Raw genomic sequence first — 24,748 nt, 5'->3', positions numbered from 1 at the left:
ATATAAGTGAAGGCACATTAAAATTTATACTTCAAAGTGGAAAATATCAATTTTTTCTTTAATTTACATTTTAACTTGTGGTGTTCTGCTTTGTATTTCGGATACCCATAAAAATTTCTCAATTCCATCTGGTTGATCGAGAAAATTGTTAACTTCATTGACTGATGTGGAATGGGATAGGCAAAAGCAAAGCACATGAGGCCGCAAAGTCTTGCAATTGAAAATGGATCGTTCTATTCCTACATCAATTTTTACTTTTTACACTCTTATTAATTTTTTACTATTGATCTTCTTTAATTCATTCGATCTAACGGTTGAAAATTAAGAGGAATATTCGAGAAGAAAAAAATGGGCATATAAATAGCACCGCCCCTTAAGAATTCAAGGATGAAAGTGGAAACAATGCAAAGGCTACATCAAGTTGATTCTAAAATTCGAATTGATATTCATTTTTGAAACTTTGTAAATTGATATTGAAAACATTTGTTTCTGCTTCGGCTTGGTAGGAAATTAGGTCAAACTTGGTATTTTCTTTATTTTACCTATCCTTTAAAGCGAAGTGGAACCTTTGGAACAAGCTAACTAAGTTTATAATATTCTTGACGATTTCAAAATTAAAATTGCAGATGACGCTTTACCGTTACGGAAAGCAATAATCAATGTAGACAAATTGATACAATTGCAACAACACCAGTTACACCATGCACAAGCGGCATACAAAAACAAAAAGGCCTATTCAGTTATCTCCTTATACGGCGTCGTCTTGGCGGCACGATCGATAGGGGGCCCTATTTTGCTTGAATTGAACCCTAATTTACAACCAAAAACCACCCCCTTTGATTCGAAGCAAATCGTCGTCGCTGCCAAATGCTTCAATGAAGAACAACGAAGATCTCCAATCGCAATCGACGAAGAAAACCAGAGAGTTGCCGAATCTGTCAGAGTGCCATTGTTGCCACCTGAGAGTCGACATTGCCAACGCCAGCGCCAAGAGCAAGCTTCAGATCCTCTACAGCGAGTGGCGCGTCGTTCTTCTCTGCAAGAAATGCCTCACGCGCGTCGAGTCCTCGGAGCTCTGCTCCTACTGCTTCGCCGCCACCTCGCTGTCGCAGGAGGACTCCTTCACTTGCTGCCAGTGTAATCGGAGAGTGCACAGGCGTTGCGATTCCGAGTATCGAGGGATTGCGCTGTTGTCTCAGAATTCTTGCTTGGCGGTGGAGGCTGAGGTTTGTGCCGATTGCTGGCTGCCGGAGTCGCTTGCGCGGTGGAGAGGGGTTGTGAGGAGTCGGAAGGCGCGGAGGAGTGGAAAGGGGAGAGCTTGTTTGGGATTGGGGAAGTATAGGGTTTCGGCCGTGGTGGATGGCAGGAAAATTCGTGATGTGTCTGGTGCTGAAGAGGGCTCAAAGGATGCGGCTTTCGATGATGATGATGATGATGATGATGACGACGACGACGACGACGACGATGATGGGCAGTTGGCTGCCATGAATGGCTCTGCTAAGAAACTGCATTCGCGGAGTTTGAGAGTGTGTGTTTGTGATTCGTCCACGGATGTTGGTTGTTTGAAGCTGGATATCGAAGAGGAGAATGGGGACGATGACGGGCAGTTGAAGGAAGGACAAGGGAGCTGCTCCAATGGTGTTGACTTGGAGTCTTTTGCTCTCAATAAACAAGAGCAAGATGAATGTGTCTGTGTTACAATGCCGAAGGACAAAAGGCGCGATTCAAAGCTTGATCCTTTTTACTTCAAGTACAGGAAAAGGAGCAGGGTTAATCAGTCTGTATTAACATATAAGAGAAGGCCCAAAAAGCTCAATCCTTGCTCCATGTTAACATATAAGAGGAGGAGACCCCAAAGCCACCTCTTTGCTTGTTATGTGTTAACATATAAGAGGAGGAGACCCACAATCGTATATGACCGTTCATCTGGAGATCGATACTGAATCATCGGGTTGAGTCTCTGGAGATCACAGGGCTTTATTGTTGAAGTGGCTCGTGCCCCCATTGAAATGGAATGACTGAGGTCGGCCATGGCCTGGTACTGAATCTTGATTGCTACAGGTTGGAAAAAACATCCTCCTTTTTGTATGCTTCCATGTGATTTTCAGTATGTTTTGTGGCACTGTATGATTCTTCATGTAGTATGATTCAGTTCAGATATCAAGTTGTGTTCTCGGGCATGAGTTTACGATTATTTTCTTCCAATTTGGGTGATAGTGATAAAGATAAGTTTGTTCAAGAGTCTAGATTTACAAGTTTGAAGTAACAAGTGAAGGTCTTTTCTGTCATTAAGTAGTGCAGTAAAGCAGGCGATGGTGGCAGTGTATCACATCATTCAATCGGGGCTTCTTGGAGCTATCTTTATTACCAGTAATCCTTAGATATGCGAATTTGGATACATTAGTGTTGTAGTGAGTACAAGGGATGAGCCAGCTTTGATTGACTATGCACGGAAAAGTGCGAACCCTACTGTCAGCATAAAATTCCAACAAACACTGCTCAAGACAAAGCCTGCACCCGCTGTTGCTTTGTACACTTCGACAGGCCCTTCAAAACGTTATCCGGGCCTTTTGAAGTCGGATATAATGGCCCCGGGGTCATTAGTTTTGGCTGCTTGGTCTCCCAAGGTTGCATCAGTTCAAATTGGGTTCATTGTGAATTTACCTAGCGACTACAATTTGATATCCGGGACATCCATGGCTTGCCCTCATGCTTCAGGTGTAGCTGAGCTACTGAAAGGTGCGCACCCAGGATGGAGTGCAACAGCAATTAGGTCTGCTTGGATGACCACAGTCAATCCATTGGACACTACTTGCAATTGAATTCTTGATGGTGACCATTTCAACTCTGCTTCACCATTAACCATGGGAACAGGTCACATCGATCCTAATAAAGCACTTGAGCCGGGCCTAACATACGATGCTACCTCGCAAGAGTATGTCAATCTCTTATGCTCCACGAATTTTATGCGTAAGCAATCTTATCCATCACTAGATCACGCCTATGATTGTTCCAAACCATCTTCCTATCTGAACTATCCATCTTTCATCGCATTGTACATTCTCACAAAACAAAGACAAGGGTTCAAACATTTCAGAGGACTGTGACGAGTGTGGGAGATGGCGCGGCTCAGTACATGGCTCCGGTGACTGCTCCAAAGGGTTCTAAGGTAACAGTCTCCCCAGAGATACTGATCTCTGCACACAAGTATGAGAAGCAAAAGGGAAGGCTTCGTATGGCACACTTGTTTGGATCGAACAAAATCGAAAATAGAGTCTGGAGCTCTCTTGTTTGAGTTGATGATCATGTATGTAGCTAGAACAAAATGTTAATTAGGATGAGTTTCGTTGTATTCACAAGGCTTATTTGCATATCCCTTCGCACACTTAGATATGGGGCAGATAGCATAATTGTTACGCGTCCTGAAGTAATCTTGGGAAACCTCACACCCCGAGTGCAGTGCAGCTGCTGTTAGGTCTGCCCTAATGGCCACACCTAGCCCGTTGGAAAATTCCGGCTGTTCAATTCAAGTTCCGGGTTTCAATTTTACATTTGCTTCACCGCTACCTATGGGGGCTACTCAAATAAATCCAGATCGAGCACTTGACCTTGGTTTGATTTATGATGCGACGACACACGACTGCATCAATTTTGTTGTGCTCCATGAACTTATTTGGCAATCAATTACAAAAGCTCCGAGGAAGAAGCCATCTCGTTTGGTGCAATTGTTTGGAAAGAAGTGGCGGGAGCTCTTTTGTGATCTCTCATGCTTTATCATCATGTCTAAGAGCACACTACCTAGCTAGTATTTCCAAGTAGTTTGGTAGCTTAAAGATAAGCATATTGCAACCTAATGTAAACTAGCTACATGGGTACAATTGCACTAGCAAACTAAATGGTAGCTTTGGAGCTTGAGTAATGCATACATAGATGCACCAAAATAATATCTTAAGTTTTGGGATGTCACGTTAATGTTATAAAACAATAAGTTCTAGTTCCTTTGTTTCGCCAATATTGTTACGATACAATAAGTTCTAGTACCCGTCCTGTTGTTGACACATCATGTGATAGAAAATGCACCATAAGAAACTGTCTACATTCTCTTGGGCCTGACCTCAATCCCCTGAACAATGAGGCCACGCTTAATCCTCTTAACCTCCATACAAGTCATCTCTATTATCGCGCCATCTTCTTCTCCTGGGCAGAAAAACTCACCCATCTCCACCTCCAACCAGCCATCGGTCCTTTTCTTCGGATATTGAGTTTCACTGGTTCCGACGGGGGTCTTCTGTCTCCGCCTTTCTACTTCTTCTTGGTCCAAAAACACAGTGCGCTTATTACCGGCCTCTTCTTCTCCAAGAAGTCCTACCTTGACGTCCAAGGGATCGTCATGATCAAACCCATCCGCCATTGCACTTAACTTGAACACAAGATAAGCTTGATAGACGGTGGATGGGGAGAGAATCCGTGTCTCAATTTTGCCACGGATTTCAAGCCACCAAACAAACCTAAGCTCAGCCACCTCCTCAAATCTGTTCCACATAATTTTACATACCAATCAGTTGCCTAATTACATACATACATATACACACATATTTCAATCTATAGATATAACACTACAACCAATCCAACCGTAAACGCTTGCTTAATATTTTCAAAGTGTAGCACTTAGCTTAATCAGTAAACAAACCAACAAAACGTACAACGAATGAAGAATTTCACAGACCTGGAGTCGCCAACAGAATTCCATCCCCAGTAGTCAGGATTACCACCCCAAGCAATCATAAGGTCCCTTGCCGAGATCATGTAACATTTTTTCCCACTCCATTTGTCCAGAAAAAACATCTGCATACATAGATCATAAGAAGGCAAGAACATCCACACCGGTGGTAACTCATCATCCATTAAGGTATATGATTTCTACGCACTCATGTATTTCCATCGCTCGGATTTGTTTTGATTAATTTATTCAATTTAAATATCAGAAATAGACGGTGTGTGCGTATTGTGAGAAAATTTGCGTGTACCTAAATCCGATGATTGAGGTCATACATACCCAAAAAAATAAAATAAAATAATAAAAAAGATTTGAAAATTTTGAATTTTAATAAAAATAAAATAAAAAATAAAATGAATATTACGGCACGAGATAATGTAAAGTTACCATTTTGCCATCGTCAAGGAGGACAGGGTTTTCGCAGAGAGTGAGGTAAAGCTCCTTCTTGGAGGAGAAGTGAGGGAGTATGGAGGGGATATCATGGGGAAGGAACTTGTCCCAAACGGCGTCGGATTTGGCGGCCGACATGAAACTCCTAGACACCGCCGAAAACCGGCACGCGTCTGGAGGCGTCGTTAGGGAGACGACGTTAGCTATGCATCCTTCGGGCAACGCCTGGAGATCCATGTGAACATGAGGATGATCGTCATCGAGTACCATCGATTTTGCCATCCCGCAGCCACCGCAAGTGATTCCTTCTTCTCCTGACGTACCGGCGTCGACTGCCTTCTTTTGCTTCTCTTGTTGATATCCGCCGCTGCCGTAGCTCATTATGTTGTGTATGCCGTGTCTTTTGTTGCGCGTGTTCTGTTTTGTGTAAGAAACTTCTCATATTTGCAGGCGGAGAAAGGCCAACTACATAGTATTCAACTATGAATTTGAATATGAGATATTTTAATGAATTTATAAATTCATAAATTTTTATAGAATTTAATTGATTTGTAGAGATTTTATCTAAAATTTTGATTCAATTCCCTTGAAATCTCATGAAGAGATGTGAGACTTGTGAATACTTAAAATACACTACAAAATCTCTCTAATTCCCTTTAATTCTTCAACTTTTTCAAATTCTTTAAATTCAAATTCTAATTTGAATACATCTAGAATGTTATAAAGGGTTTAGGGTCTAATTAAATATACCTGAAATGTTATAAATTTCTTTAAAATTCTAATTGAGTACACCCAAATTTTTAAGGATATTAATAAACTATCGTAAAATTCTGATTGAATACACATTGAATTTCAGATAATCACTTAAAATATTGATTGAATACCCATAGATTCATTAAAAGAATCAAAATTCATCAAAATCTCAATTGAATACACCGCTACAAATAAGTTAACTAGGACTAAGAGAACATCTAAGGTTTTTGTTAAGAGTGATGTCATGCATGACACGTGATAGATAGCTCATTCGACTCTTTCTTTCTAACTGACTTTTTTACCGCAAACAAAGTTGAAGTCAAACATCTTTAATTTAACTTTAATGCGTGAGTTTCATTGACAACGACTAAGATAAAAACCAAAATCAATTTCAATGATTTTTTAATAGTTAATGTAACCATCGACCAGGACATTGAGCGGCGAGCTCCAACGCACGCATTCAGAGCTACGCAAATGCCGTAGTCGCAGAAGCGGGATCAACATCATGACAACGGCTTTATAGAAAATAGAATAAATATTTGCCATAAGTCAAAACTTTATTTCTATGACCCTTTCCGTAAGCTTTTCAAAATTAATTTAAAAATCTTAATTTTTCTCGCAAGCGACATTAAAGGAGGGAGCTTCAAAAAAACCCATCGACTCTTTTTTTGGGGTATGATCCAACATTTTTATATTGGGTTCAAAAATAATTTTCGGTAAAGCCCAAAGATAGTAAAGACTAGGAAGCCCAATAACAACCCAAACATAAAAAGCCCAACACGAAGAATGACTAGCTTCAGCTGGTGAATACAAATGGTACATGAAAAATAAGCTCTTATTTACCATTTCTTAAGAAAGGCATTCAGGCAAATGACTCAACTACTGATACAGTTAGATGCGATTCCGGCGACGGAAGTCGAGAATTCAAAAGCGATACCGCTCGTTGTCCCTTCACTAAGCAAAAAAAAAAAAAACAGAGAAGAAAAAAATTAATCGTCGTCATCTTTTAACTCAAAATTACAATCAGGGGAGCAAAACATTGATTTGAGTCGTCCTAGTAAATACAAATGGTAATTCAAGTATGACTGCTACAGAAAAAACATTCTGGTTTCAATTTCAACAACCTTCTTGAAATATTTGGATCTGAGTACACTGACTTTATACATCTCAGAAAAAATGGGAAACCTGAAAAATAAAGACGCCCGGTAAGCTAAAAGAAAAACATAGACGGTGAGTGTGTGCTTAGAGAGGGAGGGAGAGAGGGCCGTAAAGCTTACACTCAGGTTACCTCAATAAAATTGTACAAGGGAAATGAATTGGCCACCGAAATCGGTTCTGACATCCCCAAAATTTGATTAGCCATCTCCAACGAAGCAAGTGACTCGCTACTTTACAACAACATTTAACTGGCTTCCTCGCCAAATCTCTGCACCAAAAATTCATCTAGCTGACCCCAGTTTGGAATACTAGATTCGCTCATTTTATCCGAAGGCAGAGATCGAATGCAGCCAAGAATGTGTTTGACATCCCGGCGCAGCCTGGTAGACAAAGTGAAAAGTTGTGTTTCATTAAGGAGTTCTAACAATTTGTATGCACACAAGGGGGGGAAACTGAAATGGTAGTACCTGTCCTTGGCTTGTGGTGTGCTGATCTCTAACCGTGAAAATGCTTCTGATATTTGTGAATGGAAGACCAAAATTACTTGCCTAAAAATTACGAAACCACAGTAATCATTAACTGCCCCTCTCATCAACCAAAGCACATCAACTAAATGTGGGGGGGGCGGGCGGCGGGGTGGGAAACAAGATCCTTTGAGCTTTGACCAAGTTTCCAAGCAAATTCCATGTGATATGAGCCTTACCTGAAAATCGCTTGGACATCGACCTCATGTAAAGTTCGAGTTAAAACACGTTGTAAGTATCCGACTTCCTGCAAATCAGTTGGGTGAGGCCCATAAAGATCAATTAAGATAAAGAAATTTCCGGAGGGGTGTTAGATAAACAGATATAATAACCGCTTGTTTCTATTAAAATTAAAATAATAATAAGAATACCTTGGTAAGGGATCGAGCAAACTGGCTGGGCTGTGGATCAGCCTCTTCAGATCTATTCCAGCTCTCTACAATTTGGGGCAACCCGCGTAGATGAACCAATAACCTTTCTCTCATGATCTGAACTAGCTTGGTGTGTATTTCATCTCTGTGAACCTTATAATCCTGTTTTAAATTGAATGAAGAAACATCAGAATGGTTTCTGGAATACGTGCAAAAAACTTGGCTAAAGTAAATATGGGCTCAAAGAATCTGATTTTAGAATTCGAGATTACAGGTGCATTCTGAAAGGTTAACAAACTTGACAAACATGTAAATTACATATATAATTAAAATAAAAGTAGAAGACAAACCTGAGCTACTCGATCAATTTCTGGTAGCAGCAATGCCTTTCTTGTCTCTGGCACTTTTTGAAAAAGAATTTGCCTGATTTCTTGCAGAAACGGAATGAATAAAGTCATTACTCGATGATCAAAGTAGAATTCTACAAATACATACATATATACATTCACAGCAATGCCAACAATTTTTCAAAATAAAGTTGTAATCACCTACCAGGAATAATAGCATACGTAAAACTGATGACTTGACTTGCCAAGGCCAAGTGTTTAGAAGTAATAGACTTTAAACCGGATACCTGCATTATCAAATGTGATCCATCAAAAAGCCGCAAGAATGGCCCCGGGGAGCATAGTCAGTAGATATAACACGATAACGATAAAGTGACCACAAACTTTGAACAGCGTTTTCAACAATCACTTAAAGCATTTCTGGGCTCAAGAAAGAAAGTTGCATATAAAATCCGTGTAACATGTTTTTGATACATGTACATTGAAGAACAGTAGCTATTTGATCACCTCAGTTGCATAACCCTTTTGGGGTTTCTGAGTGAAAATTCCTAAATATTTGCAACAATATCATCTATCATAGAGAGAAATTAGTACCTGCATGGCACCAGCACCAAGAACAAGTTGACACGTTCTTGTATTGAAAAATTTTAAAATTTCTACAATACGATGAACAACTTCTGAGGACAGTGTTGGAAAAAAGTTGTTCATATCAATGTACTCTGACAACATCTTCATCAATATCAAGCCACTGGAGGAAAAAAACCAAGGACAAGGAGAAAATGTAACTACAGGCTTATACCGAAAAATTCTTATAAAAAAATTAATAGTAAGTTCCTTGATGGAGGAAAGAAGAGTACAAACCAAAACTCCAAATTGCAAATCAGGATTGGTGTAAAAAAAAATAAAGAATAAATGGGGGAAACAAAAAGATAGACAAAAAGAAATATGAAAAACAAGGCAACTGACCAGTTTACCATGTGAAAACCAACACCCTTGTAGAAAATGCTTTGAGAGGTTGATTTTCCTCGCTCCTTATTGCTATGGTTATTTTGAGCAACAGAATTAGCAACATCAGCCTTATTTTTCTCAGTTCCATCAGAATTTGGTGTCTCCCTTGCAGTAACATCCGCAGATGTTTCACTAGACTCCACCCCTTTAGATTGCTGTTCAGCAACTGATGATCCCGTTTCTGCTGCACGTGAACTATTACTGATTGTGGCCACCTCATTGTAACTTGTTTCTGTATTATCTTGGACAGCATCCAGGTTCTCGGAAACCAATGATTCAGAACTAAATAGTGAAGTGACAATGATCTGAAATTCATTAGGAACATCCACTTCCACCCAAGTTTCTTGGTCAAGAACTGCCTTAATTTTTGCCATCTACAACAACCAAAAAATAAAAAAAACAATTAGTTCATAGCAACAAACAAGATAAGCAGAAAGTAAAGTATAAGCATATACTATCGGAAACTAACTCGAGATTCATGCTGAAAATCCATGAAGGCTTTGGCCTGTGACTGTATTGTTCCCCTGATGCTAAATCCTGGCCTTCCCCCTATCTGTTTAGGTTGGCAGTGGCACAAAATGGCACCAGAGACATAACATGGTTGATCATAAAACTAAAGGATCAAAGAAAGGACAACAAAAGAAAGGGGACAGATAAAAGAATTAAATACGCATACCTTCTCTGTAGCTGTTATAAAGTCTTGGGTGATGTTATATATGCTCAAAAACTCCTGCAATCTCAACTTTGGATGAAGAAGAGCACGAACACCGAGTAGCTTTGCCCATCTTCCATGAGCAGCATCACATGCTGCAACAACAGCTTCTGTGTTTTCTCGTAACACATCAGCTCTGTTTAGAATCACATTGTTTCAGACTGCATACATTTGGAAGCACTCCAATATTTGGACATATCAAAACTAAACCCTAAAATTAACCAAAGAATTTTAGACCTTCCTAAGGGCAAAATTTATTTTACATGGCAAGATGAACACAAAACAAAATTTAAAATTCAAAGATGCATAAGGTTTCAACAAAGGTGAAAATTTTGGACATCAGAGTAACATAATCAAGAGACAAGAGCCCACCTAAAATTCTTAGAGATGTTTGAAGGACTTGCTGCATCATTAGCCTTCCCTTGAATTGAAAGTGCCTTTGTAGCAACCCTATGGGGTGAATATGGCATAAGCAAGCCGCCTTGACCATCACTCTCTTGAGCTGTTTCGGCTGCCGCAGCACCAACTGCAATCGCTGCAGCAACTGAATCGGCTGCATAGTGACCATCAAGGTTGCACATAATCCATTCAATGGCCTTCTTCACTTCAGCAGCCCGCACTAGATGTGCCTGCATTCACTAAAATAAATCATATGACATCACACTCAAATAGTGGTTGATGCTTAAAGAAAATTGACAAGAACTTAGATGAAGCTCACACGAAAAAATGAATGAAATACAGCAGATATGCCATCTGATAATAACTTATCGAGCAATCTAAAAACAGAACATGTATGTATGGTGAGTTTATGCGACCAGTACCTGTTCTTTTATAAGAATTGCTGCCCTTAAAACTGTTCATCCCTTACCCCAATGCTCCCAAATGAATTTGACTGATAGACTCAAATATTAAAGCAACAGAATTGACCAAAATGAAGGAGGAGACCCATCTATGATTTCTTTACACGTATTAGGGTTAGAGAATATCTGTAATTGGTTCAACCAGCTATCAAGTGATTGAAAATTATGACAAGCGATATTAGTTGGTTCATATTAGTGAAGTAGTCACAACTTGCAAGAAACAAGATATATAATTGACTATGCATCACAGACAACCCCAAGCCAAATCTATCCTCAAGCTAAGCCCAATAAATGTCAACCATTAGAAATATCAAATTTAATATATACACTAAACTTGAAGAAAATAAACAGTGAGTATACTGGGAATTCAACAAAGCAATTATAGAGCATCTTATTTTTCAGCAATACAATGCCTAGGAAACAAAACAAGAATAGTCTAGAACACATACCCTTACAATTAGAAAAATAGCACTTAAAAGTTGAACAAAGCTCTCAGATGACAGGCTCCTCAACTTGCTCGCAAGTGATGCGCCAAAACCTAAAAAACCATGTTTAAAAGATCAAAGACAAATTTGTGTGTAAAAAACACGGCACAAAAAGAAAAGAACAAGACAGAATGTAAACATAAAAATTGAGAATTATACAATCTATTTTTCTTCTATATTACGTGTAATTCTTCATAGGCATAGATGACAAACAATGTCACAAATTTCTCACCATCTGCATCAACTCGCTCTCCAGGTGTAAAATCTGACTCCAGTGGTCGTGAAACAAGAATGGGAAGCAGCTCTGCAACCGCATTTTTAATAGCAGTCTTCATGTCAGCTGTAAGTTGGTCACGATATAACCTCAATACAGAAGGGAGCTTGGCCTGAAAGTAAAAGGATACCAACTTTACTTAAAAGATCACTAAAGGTACTCATTGATCACAGAAAGAAATAAATTCCATCCCAACGAAATAAAAAAAATAAAAAAAAAAATGGTTGAAAACATGTTTGCTTGACAAAACGATAACTACTCACTGTTCTAAGCAATCCAATGATGACAGGAAGAAGACGATCTTGAAAATTGGAGGTTTCTTCATCATCCAACTTAATCTGCTGATACAAAAATAACAGTGACCAGTTCACATATAGAATCATGCCCAGACTTCTGAAAATCACGATAAAGGATATCAACTGAAAAATGCAGTTACAGCATATAACATATACAAAGAAGAAACCATGAAGTTTCGACAAGGCACTGGGTGTATAAAAACAGTTAAGTCAATCAAAGATCCTACAATGTCTTTATAGCTGAAGTCAATGGTCAAAATTAAATTAAATGATTTCAGGCAGGTTCCGCAAAACTTGCGACATGGCTTATGGCAGGGCACTGGTTTTTGCACCACCTTCAAATACTGTTGTTGTAAAATCAGATTTCAAAGCATACTATCGAAAAAATATGGTGCCACATAATTTCTGCAAAGAAATAGTTACTTCCTACAATAGTGTATTTATCTGTAAGCATTTCAGCTGATTCGGAAGTAAAAGAAATGCAATGGCTATTAAACTTAATTATCTACTTTTTTCAATCAGTTGAGAGCAGCTCCTCACGGGAGAGAATAGACTTGAAATATTATGCAATTTAAGAAAAAGACTTGAGCTTACTTCACCATCTTCTCCTTCTCCATTCATGATACTAGATGCCCTTGCTTTCACTCTGGATATAATTATAACATCTGTATCTCCAGCATCATGTATTGAAGCATGCATAAACTCTGCAGAAAGAATGCTACAAGAATAAATTTAATAAGTTACTATAAACATGCCTCGTATAATTTTATTCCATTTGAAAGACAGAAAATGTTTATTCCAATATTCTGGTCAATATAAGCCAAGCAGGATGAAGAAAGGCATCTCTATTTCAGATTCTCAGAAGAAAGAAATTAAAAGCTGCCAACGCCCGTCCCAATAATATTGACCAGCATATATTTAAAAAATCATAAGCAACTCAAATGGTGTCACTCATTTGCTTAATAATAGTGCCACTACAACAGGAAATCACACCTATTTATCGATTCAATTGACGCTGCTACACGATCCCGGAGGTGATGAAAGCAATGTAGACCAGTAAGCTCATCCCCATCCTATTAAACACATTGACATCAATAAGTTAGACATAAATTGTAGTCCAGTACACGGTTCCTTGTTTTAGTACACTAGTTTTTGGGAGCAGATCAAACAAAACATAAATAAAAACATACCAGCAAATGCTGTAAATCATCTGTGACATCCAAGGCTCCAGCACAATCTGCAGAGGCAACAAGCTGTATGACAGAAAAAGTAAATCAACTTATATTAAGAAACTTGCTACTTATAAAAATGACCATATACATTTTCACCCAACTTCTCAATTGAAAATCACGAGCATTTCTTAAAGACAGGGACGAAAAACAAGCAACTAATCATCAGAAAGTTAGGTGCACAACAAGAGTTTAATTTCCATAATCCGTCAACAGGTTGGGGATATAATTGCAACTACAATTTTGAGTAATTGTGCAACAAATTCAAAGCCTATCATTGAATCCGAGTAGAGCTATCGGAAACATCACGAATCACATATCAGTGCTTCAAATTGCGTCTTGCTAGTATTTGCAAGAAATGTAAATGGTCATCGAGTTTTATACTTACCGATTCTCGAAGGAAGTCAAACTACTAAGAAAAAAGATCAAATCCAACATCGCAAATTGGCGATTCTTGATGAAGTGAATTCTAGACCAAATAGCTACTAGCTAATAACTATCAATACATGCACAATTCAAAACACTACAAACCCGAAATGATTAAAACCGAAAGAAAGATATTGAAGCGCAATGCATACGAGTTTAAGTGCCGAAAGAGCTTGATTGACGTATAAAATGAGCCTCAATTTCTGCTGCAGAGCCAACAAATTGCTCCTGGTTTCATTCAGATCATGAATCTGCCTTGCGCACTCGACCAAATCGACATCCAAGAGCAAAATTGTCTCCTTGAGCTCTCGAATCCGACTGCATCCCTCGACGATCTTGACGTTCAAGTCCTGCAACTGCCCCTGGGCCTCAAAGAAGGAGTTGGAACGCAGCGAGATCTCCTTCACCAAGTGAAGCTCCACCACGTCCAAGTAATGCGATAGCTTCTCTTGCAGGACCAGGTTCTCGGAGAGGTTCGTGAACGGGCACGCCGAACGGAACGTGGCGCCGTCCTCCAGGGCGAAGTCCTCCTTGAAATAGAGCGCCGGGACTTCCCGTAGGCACGCGACGAGGGCTTCGCCTTGGCCGCCAATGGAGTCGACGTCGGATTTCTCCTTCTTGACGTGGTTGAGGATGTCCGCGAAGCGGTTGTAGTGATCGGAGACGGAGGCGAGGTAAGGCTGGAAATCGGATCGGGTCACGGAGTCCGAGGCCGATTTCGGCACCAGAGGAGCGAATTCGGGCGGGGCGACGGAGGCGGAGGATGACCACCAGCCGACCCAGGAGGAGGCGTCGGAGGCATTGGGGTTGTTGAGGATGGAGGCGAGGCTCTGGCTGGTGTTCGGGTCGGATATGGAATTGGATCGGCTGTTCAACTTTCCGGGTCGGGCGTCCATGATTACCATCTCTTTGTTGGAGGCATTGCTGCTGCTCTTGTAATAGTGGTTCCGGTTCATGAGCGAGTCGGGTGAGTCGACTCGGCGCGAGTGGGATAAACCCTACGACGAAGGAGGGGAATGCGCGTGGTGGTGGTGGATCTGGGATTTGGTGTTTTTGCAGGTGATCATATCATATGCTCTCTCACATATGGGATCTGGAAATACGAGGAGTGGGGGATAAAATGGTAATTTAATTAATTAAATTGCAGATACGGGCCTACCCGGATTGGCGGAAATTGGTGCGAAAGCTGGTTTTCAATTTGAACCCCAAAAGTTTTTATGCAATTAATATGGGTTATGGGCCTAAACCAAGACCAAGCCCTTTTTTTTTTTCTTTTGCTCCATTATAATAATGTCACTTAATATTACGATCTAGTGGTATTCTTCTTCACTTGTAAGTAAGAGGTTCGATTCTTGTCAAAGATGAATTTGAACCACATCTTTGCTAACCCATTGTGAGGCTAAGCTCACCTCCCCCCTTAATGTAGATAATATCATTTGTTCAAAAGAAAAAAAAATTGAGGGGAAGAGATTCGAACTTGTATGTCGAGCAATGAACACGTTGCTCTAGCTCATATGACTAAGTGTGGTATGCGAACTCCAGATTTCGAAGATGAGTATTTTACATGAGATATGTTTATGATGAAGTAACACTCTTGAAAGAAAGGAAACTGGGTTAAATCAATCCAAGGAGGAACACAAGAAACTATCAATCTAGACTTGTCACCCTTGCCTTCTAACGAAACCGAATTTTTAACTGCTAACCCAAGAACTTGGTCTACTCTAAGGCCGTCGGAGGAAGCTGAAGGTAAACAAAACTCATAAATCTCATTCCTTGAATTTAAGTCTCAGCCTTGCATAATGTTTTAAGTGGAATTTGACAATGCTTACGCCCAATTTACTATCAAAGGAACATTCTCACCGTAATTGTAACGAGAAACTAGAACATCCTCACCATAATTGTAACGAAAAACTAAGTGGAAAAATAACATAACAGAAAACTAACAAGGTTCATTCTCTTGTGGCCACTTGACAGCTGCAAAACATGTGAGTTTAAGCTTGAGTGTCTGCTCGTATTGTCCCACTGTTCCATTTACCTCGACACTTCCTGCTCGAGGACCACCCAAAAACTTATTCTTTAGAGTCGGTTTCTGCTACACCTATCTTGAAATTTCACGTGCTAATACTCTTAGGCCACGCTGTTTCCATTTTTGATCGTGCACTTGACAATAGATATAAGAGATCGAAAGATAAACTCTTCTCTTTATCTACGAAACAATACGAAATTTGAATAACATAATTATTGAAGTGTTCTTTCTATGAACAGTGCCATTCTTACCCAACTTCAATTGCAAAGCACAATGGACCGTACGTGGTGTAACAAACTGGCTTTTTCGACGAGCAGGCCGCAAGCATTTCGACAACAAGAGATATTTCAAACTCTGCCATGCTATGTACTTACCTTTTACAGCACAAAACAACGTTTATGTATCAAGGATAGTGATTTCCCTTAAACTTGTCTCTCTTGCGAATGCGATTAAACTTGAAAGTCCTTTGGTTTTGGGCAGTGGGGTGTAAACTTTCTCGGCGTTATCCCTACAAGTCGTTGGGTTGAACATTGAACCACATAACCTGTGGTGAGTTTCCACGAAACTTGGTTTTGGGTCTCTCGATCATGATTCGATGACTGTTTCATTAGCATGAGATTATTTGATGATTGGAGACGTATGAATGAGTTGAGTTTGAGGCAACTGCAAGTACAGGGGCTTTCGTTCTCTAACATTAGACTATATTCTATTCTAATATAATGGAGATTCGAACTTGGTGTAAAGGGGCGGACGGGCAGCAGGCACACTGACTTTGGCTTAATTAGCCAAGTGGCCTAACTCACATCTAACGTCTACTTATTATGGCATTAAAAACTTTGATCGCCCAAAAGTTGGTCCCTTAATGATTTTTTTCTCTTTTAGTTTTCTTAGTAGAGACATCAACTTTTGATGCTTGATGGGGTTTCTTGCACAGTTTATCCACCAGCGCTTCCCTGAAAGCAAAAAATTCAAATGGTTATCAAACGGGCCATTAGTTTTAAAAAATAGGAAAAATAAATAAAGCTGGACTACGGGAATGGTCCAATTTGGCAACTTCCTTGCATTGATATGAAAAAATTAACACACGGGACGTTCTCTTTGATCGTGGGGTGTGGACACAGCGCACATTTGTTGGATTGATCGGAAAAGTCGTATGGTTAATAGATCAGCTGATTTGATTTAAGTTCTACTAAGTTAAAAGTCTTGATCTTCTGGAAGGCTTTGAGTCTTGACACTGCCGGCCATTTGCAGCAAATATTCGAAGAAGAAACTTCCCATGCAGCAGCTGGTTAATGATTTTGGATCCTCTCCTCAAATATCTATATATTATAGGATGAGGAGGACCACTTTGTGAGTCCATGCTTCGATGTGTGATGGGGCAGTCTGTCTCGCATTTCTTCTCTCTTCGGAAGAAGAAACAAAAAGATTGGGCGTTTCCAGAAGAACTATGCCGTCGTTTTACGTATGCCGAGATCAGTGCAGCAACTCAATGTTTCGACCAAACCTTATGTATTGGTAGTGGTGGCTTTGGCTCAGTATACAAAGGGCGTATTAAGGTCTATGGGGATGAGGACAGGATAGACGTCGTTGCAATCAAGCGCTTTTCCAGAGATTCAAAACAGGGAGTGCGTGAGTTCAGGGCGGAGGTACAGCTACTATGCCAGCTCCGCCATCCCAACCTCATCTCTCTCATCGGATTCTGCCAAGAAAATGGAGAGTGTATCATTGTATACGACTACATGCCCAACGGTTCCCTCTTCGATTACATCTTTGATACTTCCAGTTTTAAACATAAAGATCCCCTTCCCTTGACTTGGAAGCAAAGGCTGAAAATTTGTATTGGGGTGGCGCGTTCAATACACTACCTCCACGCAGGGGTTAAGCATGCTGTCATCCATCGAGACGTGAAATGCTCCAACGTTCTATTGGACCAAAACTTGGTGCCCAAGCTTTCTGACTTCGGGTTGTCCAAGATGGGTCCTCCTACTTTGTCAAATGCATTAATCAGATTGAACTCCAATTATGCGGTGTTAGGTACATTCGGGTATGTTGATCCAGAGTATGCTTTGTCCGGCCAGTTTACAGAGAAATCTGACGTCTTCTCATTCGGAGTGGTGTTATTCGAAATATTGTCTGCCAAACATTCGAAAGAGATACCAGGAATACGTATGACTCTCCCAGCTGATATTCTGGATCCATCTCTCATGGGAACAATAGCTCCGGATTGTTTGATAAAATATTTGGACATCATCCAAAGATGTGTCCGCACTACGGGAGCCCTACGGCCAACGATGGGTGAAGTGGAGGTGGAACTTGAGCGTGCTGTGGAGCTGCAGGAGAGAGCAGATGCCGAAAAGGAGTTGACTACAACTAGCACTCCTCTTGGTGGTCCTGCTGACTGTGCCTACGATTATCAAAGGATATCAGTTTCCGAAATTAATGATGCTTTCTCGTTTCTGAAAGGCAGCCCATACGGGTCTGCTGATCTTGATTCAAATAGTATTGATGTTTCAGTACTTTCCTGTGACAGTGGCTCTGAATTCGAATATTCCGGCCAGTAAACAAACTATTACTTCAGAAAAATTGGATCAAATTACAAGATCGCTACGGGGACCAAATTATTCTATTTCTTCACTAATTGCTGTCAGTAAGCTAAACCAACAACATATATAGACGGTGGCTGAAAATAATTCTGGCCCCCTTTTGATCATATTTTTATTTTCGTTTTTACTTTTTACCATCTTGCTTTTTCACCACTCGCGCACTCTATCATTCTTCATCTCTCATTACGTAACTCGTCATGGCAGGCATGTAACTATTTACCGTTAGAGTTGCCACGGGAAATTGGAGATGCCACCATGGATCATGTTTGCCGGTTTGGACAAAGACAGCAGGCTACGTGCACCAATGAATATTACTCCTTTTTGTTTTGTTTACCGGGTCAGCTGATCTTGATTAAAATAGTGTTGATTTTTCGGTACAAGTCTAGTTTGTCTTGTATTTCTTGTATAATTGATTAGCATTTCACTTAATCAGCATTGATTAATTTAATTAATATCCTCATTGAAATATGGGGGTGGCTTTTTAGCTTTCTACCAGTCGTTGGGTAGGTTGAATGTTGAGTCTAAATTTCAAGCTCGAATTCAATATTCAGCGCTGTCTATCTGCTTTGACAAAGCCTATTTGCGGTGGTCTGTCTGCATTGCTTGCGTTCCAATCCAACTTGAAGGTTGGTCAGTTTCATTGAAATTTGAGGCTGCCGAGATTGTACTCTAATTAAAAGTTATTATGATCTACTTAGACCTCCAGAAGAAAAGTTATTCTAATCCTCTGAGAAAACTGACCAAATGAGAACTCGGCAGTTGGATTGGGACCACTATTTTTGGAACCAGGATCCTCGCCGGATCCATTCCCTAGGGATCCTAGGGACCATGCAATCGTGTCTGTTTATTGTATATCGTGCGACCAGTTTTCATTATGTACTATTTATATTTGAATTTTAAATTTTAAATTTTAAATGATTTATAACCGCACGATATACGATGAACGGACACGATTGCGTAATCCTTAGGATCCCTAGAGAATGGATCCGGCGAGGATCCTGGTTCCTATTTTTGTATCCCCCAGAATAAAGGGTTGAATTGAAATCAATAAGCCACTATTTTTTTATTAGAATAACTTTTCTTCTTGAATTACAATTTCATTTTGAAATTTGAGGTTGGTCAGTTTTCCATAAATACCTTCTCATAAAAAAGAAAAAAAAATTGAAATTGTATTTGACAACTCTAAGATTGTACTCTACTTAGACCGCCAGACCATGATGCTCTACTTAGACCATCAAACAAGAGTGCTCCACTTAGACCACCAGACAAGGGCAAGACTGAGAACCATCCGAATCGTACTATGTTTGACAACTGGGCTAAAAGTCTCAGTGTTGAAGCCATTGGCTACTAACCTTGCCTTATGACGTTCTATGGAAACATCTGCACGACGCTTTATTTTATAAACCCATTTGTTTGGAAGCAAGTTCATCTGGGAATGATAGGGCACCAAACTGCCAGCCATTTGCAGCAAATATTCGAAGAAGAAACTTTCCATGCAGCAGCTGGTTAATGATTTTGGATCCTCTCCTCAAATATCTATATATTATAGGATGAGGAGGACCACTTTGTGAGTCCATGCTTCGATTGTTGTGCTAGGATAACACCAACCTTTATGGAACCAACTCAAGCTAGCCCACAGGAAATTTATCAAATGAAAATGCAAGAACAAAATATAAAAGACACAAAGATTTTATCGAGGTTCCTCCACAGTCAGTGTAACTGGAGTACGTCCTCGGAGCAGTAGGAGCTCACCCAATAATCCACTATCAACCAAATGGGAGTTTACAAAGTGTTGGCAATCTCACAACCCAAAAGCCCAATACACCCAATAGCTCTCACACACCAAAGAAACAAATAGAGAAAGAAATATAATGAATAATTTCTTCTCTATACATATAGCTCAAAGCTATTACAACAACAACTACTTTGGTGGATGATTACTAACCAAATGAAGCAGCAACTTGTTCTTCTTTTTGGGCTCTCTGCAAGACTGCAACTCTCTGATTTTTTCTCTCTAGTTTTCTCCTCTGAAAACAAAAGGGCAGCAGCTCTCTTCTCTCTCTCTACCACACAACCAAATGGAAGAAAGCAACCAAACCCTCCATTATGAAGGAGCCAAAACTCACGGTTGGTGAAGAGAACAAACACAATAATAAAAGGTGTTGTTGCTTTTCCCTTTTTTTCTCCCCAAAACAAGGAAAGGTGTTTCTCCCTTTCTTTCTTTATAATTTTTTATAGCCAAAAGCATTTGCAAGTTGTTGTCTAGCCGAAAGCATAGCCAAGTTGGCCACTATCCAACAATCTCCACCTTGGCCAAATTCCGAAAAACACCATGACAAGCCAACCAACACAATTGATACACAACATCACTCCTAAACACTAGCAAGAGAACAACTCGTACCGAGCCAATTGCTCCAAAACTCCTACTGCTCATCGCCTTCTTTATATAGGCAAAACGTGAGCCAAGTTCAAGCAATGAATAAACTTGGCTACACCAACAACCTTAGTCAACATATCAGCGGGGTTGTCTTTAGTTGGAATCTTCTGGAGAATGATTTCTCCTTCACCAACAACTTCACGAACAAAGTGATAACGCACATCTATGTGCTTGGTCCTCGCATGATGAACCTGATACTTAGCCAAATAAATGGCACTCTGACTATCACAATGCACCTCCACCTGCTTCTGATCAACCCCCAAATCTCTAATCAGTCCATGTATCCAAATGGCCTCCTTTATAGCTTCAGCAACTGCCATATATTCAGCCTCTGTAGTATACAAGGCAACAGACGACTGCAAAATGGACCTCCAACAAACTGGCCCTTTAGCCATAGTAAACACATAGCCTGTAGTAGACTTCCTTCCATCCAGATCACCTGCATAATCTGAATCAACATAACCAACTGCAAAATGACCAATACCAGAGTCATTCCTCTCAAAGCATAAACCAACATCTTGAGTACCATGGAGATACCTCAATATCCACTTAGCTGCTTGCCAGTGCTCTTTTCCAGGATTATGCATATATCGACTCACCATGCCAACTGCATGAGCAATATCCGGTCTAGAGCATACCATTGCATACATCAAACTACCAACCAAATTTGCATATGGTATATTTTTCATTTGCAGCTTTTCCTTATCAGCTTTAGGACATTGTAGAGAACTCAATTTAAAATGAGGAGCCAAAGGGGTACTAACCGGTTTGGTTGAATCATGAACTCCAAACTTTCGAATCAACTTCTCAAGGTATTGTCTTTGATTCAAACAAACCAAACCCTTCTCTCTGTCTCTAGTGATCTCCATGCCAAGGATCTTCTTTGCTTCACCAAGATCCTTCATCTCGAACTCATTTTTCATTTGCATCTTCAATTTCGCAATCTCTTCGACATTCTTTGATGCAATCAACATATCATCAACATATATCAACAAATAAATGAAAGACCCATCTTGCAACTTCTTGAAGTACACACAATGATCATATTGACTTCTAGAATAATTTTGGCCTCTCATAAATTTATCAAACCTCAAATACCATTGTCTTGGAGATTGCTTCAAGCCATAAAGTGATTTCTTCAACTTGCAAAACAAATTTTCTTTCCCTTTCACTTTATACCCATCCGGTTGACACATATAAATCTCTTCATTCAAATCACCATGTAGGAAAGCCGTCTTCACATCAAGTTGCACAAGTTCAAGATCATATTGTGCAACAAGAGCTAACATAATGCGAATTGAGGAGTGCTTCACAACTGGAGAAAAGATTTCATTGTAGTCAATGCCCTCCTTTTGTGCATACCCTTTAGCAAACAATCTTGCTTTGAATCTGACATTGCTTTTCTCAGCAACATCTTCCTTCTTGACATACACCCATTTACAACCAATAGCTTTCTTACCCTTAGGCAATTTAGCTAACTCCCAAGTCTTGTTCTTCAAGAGAGAATTCATCTCATCACCCATGGCATTGCACCACTTCTCATTTTCTTCACTCTCAATGGCTTCCTCAAAATTGGATGGAATCTCATCAGTGATAATAGGAAGAGCAAAAGCAACATAGTCACTATACCGAGCTGGCTTGGTAATTTGTCTTTTTCCTCTGTTCTTAGCAATAGACTCTTGAGGTGAAACTTGCTCTTCAACTTGAATAGAATCTTCAAGTTCAACTTCTTCAACATCCTCATGGTCTCCCACTTCTTCACTTGTAGTGGCTTCGACATCAGCGGAAATAGGATTTGAAGTACTAGAGGCAACTTTCTCAAGCTCCACCTGTTGGACATCTTTCGCATTCTTTTCAGAGTCTCTGAACATATTTTCTTCATCAAATGTCACATCTCTGCTGATTACAAGTTTCTTCATCTCTGGGCACCATAACCTGTAACCTTTGACACCACCTACTAAAACCAAGAAAGATAGCATTTTTGGCTCTAGGATCAAGTTTATTTTCAGTTACATGAAAATAAGCAGGTGAACCAAAAATACGAATATAATCATAATCAGTAGAAGGTTTTCCAGTCCATACCTCCATTGGCGTCTTACCCTGAACAGCAGCTGAGGGTAATCGGTTGATGATGTGACATGCATAAGTAACTGCCTCTGCCCAAAACGACTTGCTCAAACCCGACTGAGACAACATGCATCTAACCTTCTCAAGCAAGGTTCGATTCAATCTTTCTGCAACTTCATTTTGTTGTGGAGTTCCCCGGACACTAAAATGTCTCACAATCCCTTCCTCTTTGCAAACTTTAAAGAAAGGGTCGGATGTGTATTCACCACCATTATCCGATCTCAAAATCTTAATCTTTCTCCCAGTCTGGTTCTCAACCATTTTCTTCCAACCCAAGAAAATGCTCAGCACCTCACTCTTGTGCTTCATAGTGTAGACCCAAGACCTTCTTGAATAATCATCAACAAAGGTCACGAACCAATGTCTACCACTCAAAGAGGGAGTCTTTGTAGGACCCCAAACATCCGAATGCACATAATCAAGAATGCCCTTCGTCTGATGTACAGCAGTACCAAACTTCACTCTAGTTTGCTTCCCCAAGACACAATGCTCACAGAAATCAAGCTTATAAGTCGTGGCACCTTTTAGAAGACCTTGTTTCACAAGCCCTTGTAGAGCTTTCTCACCGGCATGACCTAATCTCATATGCCATAATCTAGTAGTGTCAGAATCGGATGTGCCCATATTTTCTGAGACTACAGATGCTTCACCTGTCACAGTGCTTCCTTGCAATAAATACAAATGGCCACATCGAGGAGCTTTCATCACAACAAGTGCACCATAAGTCACCTTCAATGTCTGCCCATCTGAATGAAACTTGAAGCCCTTGGCTTCCAAAGTTCCCAAAGAAATAAGATTTTTCTTCAAATTCGGTACATACCGAACACCTGTCAACTCTTTAACCATGCCATCATGCAACTTCAAACGAACTGTACCAATCCCTTTTGTTGTGCAAGGATTGTCATCTCCTATGAACACAACACCGCCATCAAACTCTTTCAAGCTTGAAAACCAATCCTTGTGAGGAGTCATATGATGAGTACAACCCGTATCCAACACCCACTTAGTAGCACAATCAAATGATGAGGAAGTGGTTAAAGCAAAATCAGAAAAATCTGTTTCAACTTCAGCAACATTAGCTTCAGAACTTCCTTTACCTTTGGTCTTCAATTTAGGACAATCTTTCTTCCAATGGCCCTTATTACGACAAAAGGCACATTCATCCCTTTCCAAAGGTTTTCTACCTTTAGAGTTTCCTCTAGGTTGCGACTGTGATTTTTTCCTACTAGAAGATGATCTTCTCTCCGATGATCTACCTCTAACAAATAAAGCTTCTGAGGTACTATCATGATTTTTATCTCTATGCCTCATTTCATAATTCATCAAGGCATTTGACACATCTTCAAATTTCACAGTTTCTTTACCATGCATAATAGTGGTAACAAAATGCTCATAAGAGTCCGGCAAGGAATTCAACAATATTAAGGCCTTATCTTCATCCTTAATATCCTCATCTAAATTTAACAAGTCGGCAATCAACTTATTAAAAGCATCAAGGTGTCTAATCATTTTTGTACCTTCTTTGTATTGGAAGCGGTAGAGCTTTTTCTTCAAGTGTAGCCGGTTCTCTGCACTCTTCGTCATATACTTGTCTTCCAATTTTTGCCACAACACACTTGCTAATGTCTCCCGCATCACAAAATACTCCTGAGTTTTTGCAAGGCACAACCGAATTGAAGAGCAAGCCCACAAATTTAATTTCTCCCATTCCTGCTTCGACATAGCTTCCGGCTTCTCTCCCAAAGCGGCAAGTAGATCTTGTTGAGCCAACACATCTTTGACCTCACATTGCCACATCCCAAAGTTGTTTATGCCATCAAACTTTTCAACTTCGAACTTTGCATTTTGCACCGTAGTTCTTGCAAACCCGGAGCTGCTTCCAAAAGGATTCTCATCTTGCCCGTCTGACATTTTTGGCAATTAGACAGTACCCAAGAGCAACCAG

At 40.0% G+C, this 24,748-nt stretch overlaps 3 protein-coding genes across 7 annotated transcripts; 1 reads left to right on the top strand and 2 right to left on the bottom strand.

Annotated features, from left to right (window-relative positions):
- Positions 1 to 3,941: 3,941 nt before the first annotated feature.
- On the bottom strand, positions 3,942 to 5,653 carry LOC103968087 (F-box protein PP2-B10-like). Its single transcript, XM_009381418.3, has 3 exons — positions 5,165 to 5,653; positions 4,727 to 4,845; positions 3,942 to 4,532 (listed from the first exon to the last, which is right to left on the bottom strand). The coding sequence occupies exons 1-3, from the start codon at positions 5,546 to 5,548 to the stop codon at positions 4,094 to 4,096; spliced, it is 942 nt and encodes a 313-aa protein (XP_009379693.3). The 5' UTR covers positions 5,549 to 5,653; the 3' UTR covers positions 3,942 to 4,093.
- Positions 5,654 to 6,905: 1,252 nt separating this feature from the next.
- LOC103968085 (vacuolar protein sorting-associated protein 54, chloroplastic) lies at positions 6,906 to 14,672 on the bottom strand. Of its 5 annotated transcripts, none has more exons than XM_048568353.1 (19): positions 13,763 to 14,662; positions 13,146 to 13,208; positions 12,949 to 13,028; positions 12,550 to 12,673; positions 11,923 to 12,000; positions 11,618 to 11,771; positions 11,350 to 11,438; positions 10,413 to 10,669; positions 10,005 to 10,176; positions 9,798 to 9,881; positions 9,182 to 9,702; positions 8,915 to 9,068; positions 8,526 to 8,607; positions 8,324 to 8,403; positions 7,974 to 8,135; positions 7,782 to 7,849; positions 7,546 to 7,626; positions 7,209 to 7,458; positions 6,906 to 7,105 (listed from the first exon to the last, which is right to left on the bottom strand). In XM_048568353.1, exons 1-18 carry the CDS (start codon positions 14,564 to 14,566, stop codon positions 7,323 to 7,325), a joined length of 3,189 nt encoding a protein of 1,062 aa, XP_048424310.1. In that variant the 5' UTR covers positions 14,567 to 14,662; the 3' UTR covers positions 6,906 to 7,105; positions 7,209 to 7,322. The 5 variants fall into 5 exon arrangements, with proteins under 5 accessions (XP_048424310.1, XP_048424312.1, XP_009379690.2 ...); XM_048568355.1 differs by having other exon boundaries at positions 11,923 to 11,997; positions 13,763 to 14,660; XM_009381415.3 differs by having other exon boundaries at positions 9,287 to 9,702; positions 13,763 to 14,582.
- A 1,952-nt stretch (positions 14,673 to 16,624) lies between these two features.
- Positions 16,625 to 18,348, top strand: LOC108865486 (receptor-like protein kinase ANXUR2). The gene has a single exon (XM_018642343.2). The coding sequence runs from the start codon at positions 16,995 to 16,997 to the stop codon at positions 18,195 to 18,197; it is 1,203 nt and encodes a 400-aa protein (XP_018497859.2). The 5' UTR covers positions 16,625 to 16,994; the 3' UTR covers positions 18,198 to 18,348.
- Positions 18,349 to 24,748: the final 6,400 nt, after the last annotated feature.

Source organism: the organism of the source record quoted next, unplaced genomic scaffold (assembly GCF_019419815.1).
Source record: "Pyrus x bretschneideri cultivar Hongxiangsu unplaced genomic scaffold, Pyrus_bretschneideri_v1 Contig48, whole genome shotgun sequence".
In the NCBI taxonomy this organism is placed as follows: Eukaryota; Viridiplantae; Streptophyta; class Magnoliopsida; order Rosales; family Rosaceae; genus Pyrus; species Pyrus x bretschneideri.
This window is presented reverse-complemented; position numbering and strand designations above follow the sequence as displayed.

What these genes read in the sequence shown, in the direction of transcription:
- LOC103968087 (XM_009381418.3), bottom strand. Translation starts at nt 5,548, where the DNA reads ATGAGCTACGGCAGCGGCGGATATCAACAAGAGAAGCAAAAGAAGGCA. An exon ending in TCCTTGACGATGGCAAAATG is followed by an intron (nt 4,846 to 5,164) that starts GTAACTTTACAT and finishes CTATGTATGCAG; the next exon opens with ATGTTTTTTCTGGACAAATG. An exon ending in AATTCTGTTGGCGACTCCAG is followed by an intron (nt 4,533 to 4,726) that starts GTCTGTGAAATT and finishes TATGTGGAACAG; the next exon opens with ATTTGAGGAGGTGGCTGAGC.
- LOC103968085 (XM_048568353.1), bottom strand. Translation starts at nt 14,566, where the DNA reads ATGAACCGGAACCACTATTACAAGAGCAGCAGCAATGCCTCCAACAAA. An exon ending in ATGATTTACAGCATTTGCTG is followed by an intron (nt 13,029 to 13,145) that starts GTATGTTTTTAT and finishes TGTGTTTAATAG; the next exon opens with GATGGGGATGAGCTTACTGG. An exon ending in ATTTGCAATTTGGAGTTTTG is followed by an intron (nt 9,069 to 9,181) that starts GTTTGTACTCTT and finishes TTTTTCCTCCAG; the next exon opens with TGGCTTGATATTGATGAAGA.
- LOC108865486 (XM_018642343.2), top strand. Translation starts at nt 16,995, where the DNA reads ATGCTTCGATGTGTGATGGGGCAGTCTGTCTCGCATTTCTTCTCTCTT.